General features: G+C 41.0%; 1 protein-coding gene across 3 annotated transcripts; it reads right to left on the reverse strand.

Annotated features, from left to right (window-relative positions):
• Nucleotides 1-1,620: 1,620 nt before the first annotated feature.
• Nucleotides 1,621-12,285, reverse strand: patz1 (POZ/BTB and AT hook containing zinc finger 1). Of its 3 annotated transcripts, XM_044023755.1 has the most exons (6): nucleotides 10,628-12,285; nucleotides 8,620-8,683; nucleotides 8,346-8,517; nucleotides 7,263-7,421; nucleotides 3,739-3,951; nucleotides 1,621-3,371 (listed from the first exon to the last, which is right to left on the reverse strand). In XM_044023755.1, exons 1-6 carry the CDS (start codon nucleotides 11,869-11,871, stop codon nucleotides 2,893-2,895), a joined length of 2,331 nt encoding a protein of 776 aa, XP_043879690.1. In that variant the 5' UTR covers nucleotides 11,872-12,285; the 3' UTR covers nucleotides 1,621-2,892. The 3 variants fall into 3 exon arrangements, with proteins under 3 accessions (XP_043879690.1, XP_043879691.1, XP_043879692.1); XM_044023756.1 differs by lacking the exon at nucleotides 3,739-3,951; XM_044023757.1 differs by lacking the exons at nucleotides 3,739-3,951; nucleotides 7,263-7,421.
• Between the last annotated feature and the right edge of the window lie 1,368 nt (nucleotides 12,286-13,653).

Raw genomic sequence — 13,653 nt, forward strand, 5'->3', positions numbered from 1 at the left:
TTCATTTCAAACAATAGTCACGGCACGACCCCTTGTTCGTTTGCAGGACGTAAATACTAGTGCAGAGTGGATCATAAACTAAATGAAAAAGAAAAAGAAAGAAGTGAGTTGTGCAGCCGGCAGTCTGAGTGCTACCAGAGCAGAGTGACAGTACAGTGAACAGTGGAACCAGTTACTGCCACCAAACCAGTGATCGACATTCAGTCCACATGTGACGAAACATGTGATTCACACTTTCAATCAAAAAAAAAAATGGCCATAACTTAACCCTCCTCCATACAAACAGACATGAGAGAGAAAAAAAAAAATCTACAAATGTACAGGAGCACCACTGAAAAACATAGATCAAATCAGTTGGTTCATATATTTATATTTATATATATATACTGTATATATTTATAGACTGTGTATACAAGTGGTATATACACTTGTTACAATCGCATTAAAAACCATAAATAATATAGGAATGTACTGAATTTAACAGCTAAATTACTCACAAATAATTCAACAGAAAGGAGGAAACAAATAATAATAAAAAAACACAGATGGCACATCTATACACTCATTGCAGTCATCATTACACACACATACACCTTCACTGTTGGAAGTTTAACAACTATAAGGAAATAATTAAATAACAAACTACTTGTATTAGGTCCTCTTGATACCCGATAGATTTTTATATTACGTTCTTTGCATAATGTGTCATTTCAACATAAATCATAGTATGTACAAGTATGTCGAGAGTGAATTACTGCGATTCATGATTGTGAAGAGCTCGTCTGAATTTCACTTCCATTAAACAACATTTAACCTTATGTATCCATTGAACTGATATATTTATCAATAGGTAAATGATTAGGCTGAAGACATCATCATTACTGGGTTTTTCTTCTTCTTTTTTAAGCAGAAACATTCTGATTTCAGAGAAAATTCAGTATTTTCGAACCAAGACACTACACATCACATGTAGCATCTTTGAACCAGAATTCAAGCCAAATTACACCAACAATTTCTCAGTTTCCGATCGATAACATGCTGTTGTGTCGTTAAAACAGTTGAGTTTTGAATGTCTCGGATTTAAAAACACACATTTACTGTGAGACGACATGCTTGTGCCTCAACCGAGCGAGTGGCCATTAGTGCAAAACACAAGTCAGGTCAACGACACAGGACGAGCAACTGCTAAATCGCTGACAGGAGGTGATGATGAAGAAAGCCTGCAGACTTACAGTCGGCTTAAATTACTACAAGAGTTGCATTTTCGTTTTGGTGTTGGATCAGGGTGTGTGACTCCTTCCTCGAACCTCTTCATTGCCACACAACAAGCACAAAAACAGGCACACAACTCCATTTTTCCCACATAATTTACAGTGAAAAGATTATTAAAATATAAGCAAATCACACAAGATTTTTGTTTAACAATTGAAAATTGAAAAGAAAAAACAAAAAAGAAAACTGTACACAAAAAAACAAAAAGGGCATGAATAAGTTAATAAAATATCATTTACAATTCTCAAAAATATACGGAAAATATACCTGACCTTGGTCCCTGGTTATTGTACACGACTGATTTAACAAGACTCAGAAACTTGGAGTTGTTGTTGTTTTTTTGGGGGCGGGGACGGACCCAACAAGCTCAGGGCATGTTTCAAGACCAATTTTCTAAAATTAAAATTTGCCAAACTAAATATATATATAAAAAAAACCTATTTCAAAATATATACATTATTATAAATGGCTTTCCTCTCCTTATGCTTATTTTACCAATCATCTAATTAGAATGAGGGATTAAGAGCTGCCAGTAGAACATCCTGTCAGCGATCATGTACTGAGTGAGGTATATATTTATATATATATGTATATATACATACATATATATATATATAAATATAAAAGGCTTTATACAAAACAAAAAGGTAGTTCTACCAGCACTAATACCAAGAGCCTAAACATACTGACTTAATTGGGGTTGCAAATATTTGTTTTCTTAGTTTTGAATTGAACATACTATGTTGTAAATATCTTCTACGAGGTAGCTTAATTATTCTTTTGCCAGGATTAAAGTTTAAGTTTTACTCGTACGTGTTTTAAAAGTGCTTCTGAACTGTTGTCAACTACAATCCCGTCAACAATAACAACCTAAAGGTCCTTGACAACTGTCAGCGTCATTCAGCAGCATTTAAATTGACTGATAAATGTGTAATGAAATATGCCGTGGGCCTGTCAGGAAGATGCTTTTTGCAATTAACAGGTAAAGTAAAAACCTACGTTTGCAAGGCTGATTTAACTTATGTTCTGAAGGAAAAACAAAATCATCTTTAAAAAATAAAAATATATATATAAGAAGCAGAGAAGAACAGAAACACAGAAACTAGCCCTCTTGTTGCTATGAGGTAAAGACATATGTTTACAGCCTGCAGGGAAAACGGGGAACACGAGACGCTAAGAACTGTTGTGATGGCCAAGGGTCGAGTGGCCAAGTTCATCAGAGCAGTGTAAATTAGTCAAAAGAAACTCTCATTTTTTTTAAGAATGCAGTAACTAACTCAGGGACATGTTGTACGTTCGGCTGAGTTCAACACACACAAGCCAAAAACAACTGAAAGCCTAGCAAATATAACTTCAAGATAAAGGAAAAACTTCCTCCATGTAATTTTCTTTACAAAGGACATTAACACAGCGTGCACTTTCCATACTCTGAAAAAAGTAGAAAAAAGTAGGAATCGTATGGCAGTCTGACAAAAATATCGGATACACAAATTAAGCAACGTAACAAACAGAAAAAGTAGTCTTGAGGCAAAGTTATTCCCAAATACAGAGCATCTTCTGTGGGCGACCCAGCTTTGTCCAAAAAAGTGAGAAGCTTCATAATAACTCCGGCAAAATACGTCACTTCCCTCCAAAGTCGAGTCCACTTTGACCTGCGTCAGCGTCGACCAGTGAAGAGGCAAAAGCAGACTGGACAATCTGAAAGCCAAAGGACTCCAGCAGAGACATGTTTTGCTGTGGGGAGAACGGGGAGCTCAGGGATGGAGCCAGCTCACTTAAGTTGGACCCTGAAACCGCCTGGGATTTCTGGGTTTTGTGAACTCTGTGCTGGTGCTTGTTGAGGTAGGACTTGGTGCGGAAGGCCTGACCGCAGATCCCGCAGGTAAACTTCTTCTCAGGGTCCGTCTTGGCTTTGGATCCCTCGGGGGACCCCAGTGCCCCCGAAGAGGCTCCGTTGCAGGATAAAGAGGGCGTCTCGAGCTCTGGCCGATCGGGCTTTTGAGGGGATTTAAGTTCATCACAGTTGGATAATTCACCGAATGAAGGATCGGATTCTTCTGATTCCAGGTGAGGACATTTCCCGGTGTTTTCCTGTCCATCTGTGGTAAACATGACATGGATAGGAAATGGGGGGAGTGAGGAGAGAGGACAAAGGGGAAAAGAGGAGGAAAAGAACAATTAGGAAACATGGATTTAGACAGTAACTGGCACCTGAATAAATCTCATATTAACATCAGGTGTTAAGTGAGAAAGCAACAATCAAAACTGGAAAAAAGTGAGACAATTTATTGTATAGATTTAAGGATAAATTCAGCAAAAAGGCAACAACGACATTACCTATGGGATTGAACCATAATATCCTCTAACCCAGTCCATTTGCCCCATGTCCACTGAAAACTCATCCAACAAGTGGGCCATGCCAAGTCATGCCCCCCAACCCACCCTCTCCTGCTGGACTGTACTGACCTGTAACAGGCCCATGGACAGGGAAGCCAGGCACCCCGTCAGAGCGACTATCCCAGAAATACGGAGTCCCACCTGGCTTCCCCATGAGCAGCTCGGGCTGCACGCCCGAGGCCGGAGGGCCAGGCTGGGGAAGCACTGGGTGTCCAGAGAGCCCATGAAAGCGAGCCTCTGCCTCAGACGAGGTGAGAAGCAGCTGGCGACTGGCGCACAGGTCTACACGACAACCCAGCCAGGGAGAAAGGAAGGGGGGTGGGTCAGACATAACAGGCCGATGGAAATGGTCGGATTTACCTTCATTTCATTATAAGTACTTGAAATACACAGCATACGGGACAGGTGTACTGGTATGAGTGGATCCATGCTGAGTGAGGCTCATCAGTAATGTTGACTTATTTCCTATTGTTTATTTTAGTGTTTATATAAATAAATATATTTTAAAGAATTGGGTGCAATTTAGTGATGGTATTAATGTCCTTGTACCAGTATATAAACACTACTAGGAATCCATTTATTGAAGGAAGTGTCAGCCTCCACAAGGAATTGGCAATTTCCAGTTAAGCTATTGTGTCACAGCCCAAAATAACCTTCGCTGGTACCACATCAAGCACATTCCGTTTTCCTTCTACTGTCCAAAATATTTAGCTAACAGTCTCAGTGTCAGTCCAAGAATGCAGCGCACTGAATTACATAGTGTTTTTCCTCACTGTTGTTGTCGTCTTCTGTTTTTTCAGATCAAAGGCCAGGAGTGGGAACAGTGGATCATGTGTAGAGTGCTTTGGCCACACAATAACCTATTTAGTGCAATGTGAGTCAGACGGACATGTTTACATGTCTTTATGTCAGGCTTCAGTCCGATTAACGCAGCAATTCGGTTTTTACAAATTTCATGTAAACATACAGACTATGATGACTCATGGAGCCATCGATTGATCCCAGTTCATGGCGCCATCCCAAACATGGTTACCGTGGTAACAGCATACAAGTGCTGTGCATACGGAAAGAGGTCTCTTAATGTCGATTTTTCAACACTGCACGCATTATGCCCTCCAAGCAAGAGTGCTTGTAAAGAAAATAAAAGGAGATTTTCAGTGATTACTACATTTATTGTTCACTCCAGTCCTGTTGTATCATTATGTGATAATATTTGTCTTGTGTGAATTAGGGCTGTGGAATTAATTGAAATGTGTGTTTCAATTATGATTATGGCCTAATTGAACACAAAACGATTATTACAAAATGGGGGCTTTTAACGTTGTAATGGTGTTTGACTTCCTGTCCCACTTGTCATTATGTCACGCAGCGTTTGTTAGATAAGGTGCAATAAATTCTATTGTTTCACGTTCAGAACAATGAGTAATCATTTGAAATAATCGGGATTTAAATTTTGATTATGAGTATTATTTTTCCATTATCGAGAATAAAAAGTACATCAGTAAATATGGTAGTACACATTTTCTGGCCATGGCCATTTCCAATGAGGATAATTATATTTTCAGTTTTCTGCCCATATCTCTGATGAACTTCATCTCCCTGAACAATAATCATGAGAGTTCATATAATATCATAATAATCATTTATGTTTAAGTTGAGTGTTTACTTGCATTTTATTAGGCAATCTCTCTATTGGTTGTTTTCTGTAAGAGAGACTGAGTCACTAGAAATTAAAATCTGGTACAGCTATAAAATAGTTTTCAATAGGAGGTTCTCTGACTCCATTAGTAACTAATTATCTATGCAATTGATTTTTTCCCTCCATTGTTACACTGATGAAAGCTGTATCTGCCAATTGGAACAACTGATTCTGGGTTGGCTGATGCAGAATTCACTACATGACTCGTGTCAGAAGTGGACGTCACAACATTTAGCAAAACATATATATATTTTATATATATTATAGCAACGTTTTCCCAAACTACAGCAAAACTGCTGTAAGTTGCTTTTGCTTTGACAGAAATCTAAGCTGCGACATTTTTGCAGTCTCGTCACCATAGAAATAATTCCAAAATGCACTCTTTTGTCAACGCCCAAGGATGCAGAGATCACGCCATGATTACTGCAGCAGTCTCTTAACCTGCCTCCAACTAAAATCTATTAATAGGCCCCAAATTGTGCAGAACTGAGCTGCCACATTTTTCACAAGATCGGAGAAAATGACATGAGGCCCAGTTTGCCTCCTTGCACTGCTGTCCAGAAATGTTTTAGAATGGTTTTCTTTGAGATTTGAGTCTCTTCTCCATCTCTACATGTCTGACAGCGAAACTAGAAGCACCATACATATGTAATTAGAATGTCTAAATTTTTTTGCTGGACTTTTCTTGACCGCTCTGTTGCTGGTGACTGTGTAACTTGTTTTATTTGCTTATTACTCTAACAAAAATTGGCTTTCTTGGCTGCCTATTTGAAGTTGCAGTGTTCTACAACTTATTACCACCATTGATTATTGACAAAAGTGTTATTTTGCACACAAAAACAAGTCATGACAAACGAGTGTAATTTTACAATGATGGTTAAAGCTCACACTTTGATGAGTGCACTGCCTCTATGCTACTGCTTCTCCAACAAAAGAGCAAAACTACTATCATGCAACACTGTGCATTTTTTTTTTCTTTTAAAAAGGACAGATGGACAAGTCAGACAGGCACAGACTTTGTTAATCATATATTGCCAGTGCCATGCAGGACAGACACACATGTACAAAAGCATGTTATGAGTAGCAGTCATTGACTACACATCAACAACATCTCTTCCTGTCTAATTCAAAATCTTCATCCAAATAGAAGAATCAAATCCTCACACTTAGTAAGAGTGCAGTGTTTTGATAGAACATAGCAACTGCACACTATTCAATCAGGCACGATCACGATCTCCACTGTAGATGGGTATGTGAATTAGTGACTCTGTAATGGCTTGCATTCTCCCCCAGTAACTGTCGGGTGTAACCGATCCATCTGTGATATTAATATTCTAATTTGTTTTAAGATAAGGCTTGAACCAGAATATGGAGAAAACTCAACATATGCGAAGTCTAAGACTGTTTAGGTTAACTGTTTTTATTTTATCGCGAAAACACGATAGCATATATGCACCAATATTATCTGACTAATCAGGTAAATAACACACACACACACACGTATATATATATATATATATATATACATATATATACACATATACACACATATATACATATACACATACACATACACACACACACACCTGTACCTGTTTTAAAAAATAGTCCTCATTGAGTTGAGTTGTAATTTCTATCCCATTGCCACAGGGAAGTGATGCAAATACTCTAATCTAAGACACCCACACATGTCCAACAAAAAGAAAAAAAAGCAGGTGAAATTGCAGAACGGTCTATGTTTTAGAGAATAGCATTGCAGTGAGGTTGATGTATTTTCTTGTGTGAAACATACACAGCGATGCAAAAGCATGTTTCTCCAAAAAAAAAAAAAAATCAGCAGAGCACATGAAAGCCAGAAACATGAAAGTTTGGGATGGGGCGGGCGGCTGCTTGCCTTCCACTGAGCACTGGCGTCCCATGTGGTAAGGGGTGCCGTTGTGCATCTGCAGTCCCCCCCGTGGCTCAGGGAAGGTGTGCATTGTGGCAGTGGGGGGCAGTGGAGAGCCATGGTGTGTCTTTATATGCACCTTAAGGTAGGACGCAGTGGAGAAACCTGGGACCAGAAGAACAAAGAACAAGGCAGTCGTTTTACACACTCCTGTGTCCTGTGAACAAGGTTGGTCTGCGCCATCAACTTCATCAGCGTCAAGAACCATGAACCAGAACGGCTCTGGAACACTGATGATCGATCGGGGATCAAAGTTCAGTCATCATCAATTTTTCTAATTGGAAATCACAACTGCATCTCAATATCTTAAATCACAAGACCCACCACAATTCTATCACAATGCCATGGGTTCCAATTCATTCATTCATTCATTCATTCACTTTATCACCAAGCGTGATGCAAACCGTATCGGACTGAACTAATCACAACACTGCCATCCTTGTATCACACTGTGATTGCCAGCTGATTCACCTACAGGCACTCAATAGTTGATTATTTTTAGGGAAAGCTTTTGTAGCGGACTCTGATTTCAAAACAACGGCATTCAATTCCAATCCAGAGGGTGAGGTTACCATTCAGTGAGAAAACAGTATTGCATCATCGTAGCAAAAATACTGCTGGCGAGGAGAGGGTGAAATATTAACCAGGGTTCAACGAGAAAACCAAACAAGCACAAACAGACTGGTACAGTTGCATGGTCCTAGCACACACTCACATGAGAGTTGAGCTTCACAACAGAGTGCAACAAGATATTGTTGGTTTTGCACCATCATGGCAAATTGCATGAGAATAGTCACAGCCCTGTAAGATGTTTTTGGTTACAAGGTTGCAATGGCACATTGTTGATATATAAAAAAAAAGAAATATCCACAGTAGTTCAGCTTCACTGCCATCCATCATACTTTTCCTAGAAGCACAGCAAAGAAGAATAGGCATAGCAGCATGTGCATCTATGTCACCTGTCATGGGGCAAAGCAGTCACAAACGTCTTTGCAGGTGTGCAATAAGCGGACACGTTTAAATGATTACCTTTGTTGCAAATGCCACAGTAGTTATGTGTCCCTTCACTGTGTTTCTTGAGGTGGTCGGTCATGTAGGCAGCACGCAGGAACTTGCCACAAACTTTGCAGGGGATTTTGTCCTCGTGGCATGCAAGGTGTGACCGGAGGCGATCTCTTGTGGCAAAAGAGGCATTACAAATCTGCGATGGAGAAAAATTCCACATGTTAATGCCTCTCTAATGTCATTTACAACCATCACTGGCGCATGAGCGTCAATTCAATATGTATACATTATGTATTACCTGGCACTTGTGGGGTCTCTCTGTTGTGTGAACCTGTTTGATATGTCCATTCAGATGGTCAGGTCTGGACGAAAAAAAAAGGTGTTAGCAGGTTGATGTTAGCGTCACTGGCTTTAACAGAGCCTGAAAAATCTAAGGACAGTTTTTCAATTAAATAATTCTAGTCATACATGTAGAGAATAAGACCTCCCCATTCTAAACCACAAACTGCAATAAGGCTTTCATTATTTTGAGGTTTGGGAAACACAGACACATTTTTAAAACAACTTTCCTGATATTTCATGGACCAAACACCTAATGAATGAATCGAGAAAATGATTGATAGTGTCACAAAGTCAAAGTGAAAAAAACAAAACAAGGACCAGATATATCTTGTTTTCCTGAAACAGAGTCCATTGATATAATCATAAACAACAATTAATGACTTGAACAATTAAAAATCTAAATTTTAAAAGGATATTGACCAATTGTCATCAAAATCCCAAAATATATTGATATTATTGTTTGCCAATATCGCCCACCCCTACTTCACAGTTTTATGAAAACTGGTTGATTAGATTTTCTGCCAACAGACAAAGAGCACTGCAGTGGACACTGGACACATAACCTCCTTGGCAGAGATTGCAGTGAACAAGCGTTGTAGAAGCCCGCAGCGTAAAAACATCATGGTTCCGGATTCACAGCAGACATTTTGGCCTCTGTCGTTTAAGCAAATGTTAGCAATTACATCAAGGATGGCTCTTCTCTGTTCAAGCGCACAGTTAAGCTGTGACAGTGCGACAGAAAGCCAACATAAACAATACGCCTTTTTCACAGCAGGAAAGGCCCAGGTGTTACTGATAACATTAACAAGACTTTTGTTCAATTTGAGGATTTAAGACACGGACACATCCTATACCTTATTCTAAATAATACATTATTTAAATGAGTGTGTTTACATGAGTTGTAAATTACATGGATATTTCCATTTACATGTTTCAGAAAAAAGCCTGGTTAGGAACAATGTCAATAATGTTAACTGGTGTGTAACTAGTTATAATCTGATTAAGGTGTATGCCTTTCTACTTAACACAACTAAAATCCATTACCATGCTTTGCTTATTCCAAGTATGACCGCATATGGTCTAAGGTAATTGGACAATTCTGAAACTACTTAATCAGGTTAATATTGAGATATTGCTGTCCATGTAAACATGTTGAGAATTCATTTACGATCAGAGCTATGCTAGAAGTCATAATACATCTGAAAAATACTCTGTAGCAATGTCATTATCTGAACATAACACACCCGTGAATATGGGCCCATTTGTCAGGTCACAGAAAAAAATCACAGGTGTAAATAATCAAATTAACGACAGATGAGCTCCATTTAGCTGATTTACAGAAACACAGTGCCATTTGTTAATATGTTTCTGCTAAATATGTCACAATGGCTGTTGTATGCACAAATGCCCCTCTATCACTTCCCCTCATCACGTTTATGGATTTAAGAAAAAAAAGAACAGAGAGTGCTTTTTGTGTATCATCAGGTCTTCTTGTATGTTACCTCCACAGCAGTAGATGGTGACAGTGAGTTTGTAACTGGCCCTGACAACAACAGTGGGTCTGAGAAACTGCAGCAGGGGTTGTATCCTGTTTAGAAATAACCAAAGTAAATGTGATGACAGTCACTCTGTACAGTACTGACATGACACCTTACTGTTATAATTTACATTGACTGTCACGGTAAGGGTTGGATTTAATAGTATTTAAACATACCAAGAGCCCATTGTTTTTGACATTGGAGCTGTTGCTGTATTTCTGAACGACTGTTCATTTGTAACAATCGTTCATTACGTCTCAGACTGATCATCTTTCTTCATAAATATTGCTATAATCATAAGCAGGAAACAGTGGTGTGTGTAAACGTTGCAGCTGTCCTGGATGATGTCCAGGCACTGAGGCACAAACACGCATTGTCCTCAAACATACAAAGACTTTGGATCAACGGGAATAAAGCTCAGCTCACCTTGAAAAACCTTTCCCACAGCTTTGGCACACGTATGGTTTTCCGACTGAGCCATCGTGGGAGCGCACATGGTAAGACATCCTGTCCTTGCGTTTAAACCGCAACCCGCACACCGGACACGCGTACGGCTTTTCCCCGGAATGGGAAAGCTTGTGTCGGTTCAGGTGGTAAACGTCACGGAAAACTTTTCCGCAAATGTCACAGCCGACGTGTCGCCTGGTCCTCTCCCGTTTGCGACCGTTATCCAGCGTTAGAGCTCCGTGTAACTGCAAGCCGTTTTGGACCATGCCCGGATGGGACACGAGAGACGCGCCGCCCGCCGATGACAGGCTGTCATTCAGGTGGTGTGCTCCGCCGCTCTGGGCTCCGTGTTGCGCTTCGTGGTTCTTCAATCGGGAAGCTTCGGTGAAAGCTTTACCGCAGGTGCCACAAGGAAACAGCCCGTTGTCTTTCATGATGCTGTGATTGAAGACAGTCTCCACCGCACCACCAGCTTTCTTTGGTCTCCCTCTGCCCCTCTTAGAGCCCGGAGAACCGTCTTCGTGATGAAGTGTGTTCTCCGTCAAGTCTGTGGATGGGGAGACGGGCAATCCGTCGACAGACTCCATCATCGGCACTGACGACTCACCGCCGTCTACCAGTGACACGGCGGCGGCGTCCTCGCTCCCATCCATGTGTATCTGCGTGTTATTAGCAAAGCTCTGACCGTTCATCAGCATTCCTGTTCCGTTTACAAAATCCGACTGTGCCACCGGGAAACCCAGCTCCGCGGCTCCCGTGGCCTGGAAAAGGCTGGCGTCTAATCCCCGTGAGGTCGGGACCAAGATCTGCACGTTGGACTGTTTGATGACCTCCTGACAGATCTCAATCACCGACCTCATCAGCAGAAACTTGGCGGCTGTCATCAGCTCCGGGAAGCATTCGAGCCTGACAACGATCCTGGACGTATACGCGAAGTCCAGGATGTCTTTGAAAACTTTGGGACTGATCGTGTGCATCTCCAGCTCCTTCGCGTCTCCGTCACCCTCCGTGGGGCGACTGAAGACCGACTCGAAATACTCACTGCATGCGGCCAACACCGCCTTGTGAGCAGGGAAGCTCTCCTCGCCGACGCGCAAGACCACATCGCAGAACCTGCCTCCATCTTTCCTCTGAACGTTGAGGTTGTGTAGCATCTCCGCACTGTGCTTGCTCACCTGGTAGGTGTACGAAGAAGTCCAAGACGGCTCCGCTACTTTCTCCATGCCGAATTCATCCAATAACGACGGTTGTTCGCGTCAGCGGTCGGGGGAATGGCGGATTGTGTACGTTACGGTGTCGTTCCGTTGATTCAAGCTAGCTAACAAAACCTAAAACCCCGTCGCTTTAGCATCTAACGTTAAATGTTAGCAGTAGCAGCAGCAGAGAAAAATGGCAGCCCCCCAGCTTCCTGTGAACTTTGACCCTGGTTTCTTGACGGGTGGGGGTCGCTCGTTTTGTGAGAAATGTTTCCCTGCGGTTTCATTCTGCAACGCGTGTCTTTAATTGGTCCTCGTCACGGTGACAATCGCGCGGAGGAGCGAAAGAGCCTCAGCACCATCGGGGTCTTTTCGTGTCTTTCTGCCGAAACATGAACACGCAGGTCTAATCTCTTCCTGCCTCTGTTTGTAAAGCCAACCCCTCCCCCACCACCCACTAACCAACCAACCAACTACCCCCCCTCTCCTCTGAGCTCAGTGTTAAAGACACATGTTTGACGTTACACTGACCGTACATAAAACACTAACATAATTATACAAATTCTTAGGAAACTAGCCAAATCTTAGGAGAACAGGATTATTTAACAGTCATGAGTAATAACCCACATCCATTTTGACAGGTCACAGGAAAATCACGTGTAACGTTTGTCCAATCTGTTACTGCCGTTTTGAAGTCCTGGTTTGTTTTGTTTTGAATAAGTGCCTTTAAGTGCTTTAAATTGCATCATTAAGTGAGACATTAAATGTTGTTGCAAATGTTGAATATTTGTTAACGCTCTTAATAATTCTGGTCTTGTTTTTTTTTTTTTTAGATACTTTATTAATCCCTTTAGGGGGATTATTCTCTGCATTTTGACCCATCCTAGAGTTAGGAGCAGTGGGGCTGCCACACCGAGTAGCGCCCGGGGAGCAATGGAGGTTGGGTACCTTGCTCAGGGGTACAGCAGCCCTTTCGACCTGGTGGGGACTTGAACTGGCGACCTTCCCGTAACAAGCCAAGTTCCCTTTGCCATTGGCCACACTATTTAATTTTTCAAAAATGAATTCATAAGTACCTGACAAGATAGCAGGTGATTAACCGTTTGGGGTATGAAATATTATGTATTAATTCAACTATAAAATGTAAGATGTCTCCCATATACAGGGATGTAAAATATGTGGTTCCACTTTTGGATGAGTTCAGCTGCAATTCATGACTTTAAAATAGCTAATCCCATGAGTGACCTTATAAATGATAAAGTTTTTATAAACAAATAACAGCAGTAACAGCATATGAACTGTGTCAAGCAGCAGATTGTCAGCAAAGTTTCTCTAAATGTTTTTATACCAAGAAATTTGTTATAAACTCCCACATGCTTGACAATATGGCAACAGCTGCAACAAGCCCAATATCTGCAGATATGCTGGCTCATCCCTTTCAAAGAAAACCTCAATACTGGGCAAGACTTTTACCAGAGAAACTGGCATATGCCTAATTGACCTTCATTGCCTCTGCTTGTACAGCCAACACCGATTTAAATGTCTTACTTGCTTTGCATTCAGTTCAAACTTACAGAACCTAAAGTGTACATGAGCTCCCCTCAAATGTATATCAGGTTTTATTGTAAACACCTCAATCTAAATCCCTTCAGTTCAAACACTACCACCATAAATGATGGCACCATACAGGTCTGTTATTGCTCGACATTGTACAGGTATAGCCAGTAAGGCAGCCATTAGGGCTGTTCAACCAAGGTTCTACAATCGAGGTAGTTGCACGGGAGTAAAACAAAAATAATTTAAAAGCAA

This window comes from Solea senegalensis, linkage group LG4 (genome assembly GCF_019176455.1).
Source record: "Solea senegalensis isolate Sse05_10M linkage group LG4, IFAPA_SoseM_1, whole genome shotgun sequence".
Taxonomy (NCBI): domain Eukaryota; kingdom Metazoa; phylum Chordata; class Actinopteri; order Pleuronectiformes; family Soleidae; genus Solea; species Solea senegalensis.

Bases quoted from the DNA above. Each gene is read 5' to 3' on its own strand.
- patz1 (XM_044023755.1), bottom strand. From the start codon at position 11,871: ATGGAGAAAGTAGCGGAGCCGTCTTGGACTTCTTCGTACACCTACCAG. The intron at 8,684-10,627 runs GTGAGCTGAGCT...TTTTTCGTCCAG, and splicing joins TGTGGGAAAGGTTTTTCAAG to ACCTGACCATCTGAATGGAC. The intron at 3,372-3,738 runs GTCAGTACAGTC...TGTTTACCACAG, and splicing joins TGTCCATGGGCCTGTTACAG to ATGGACAGGAAAACACCGGG.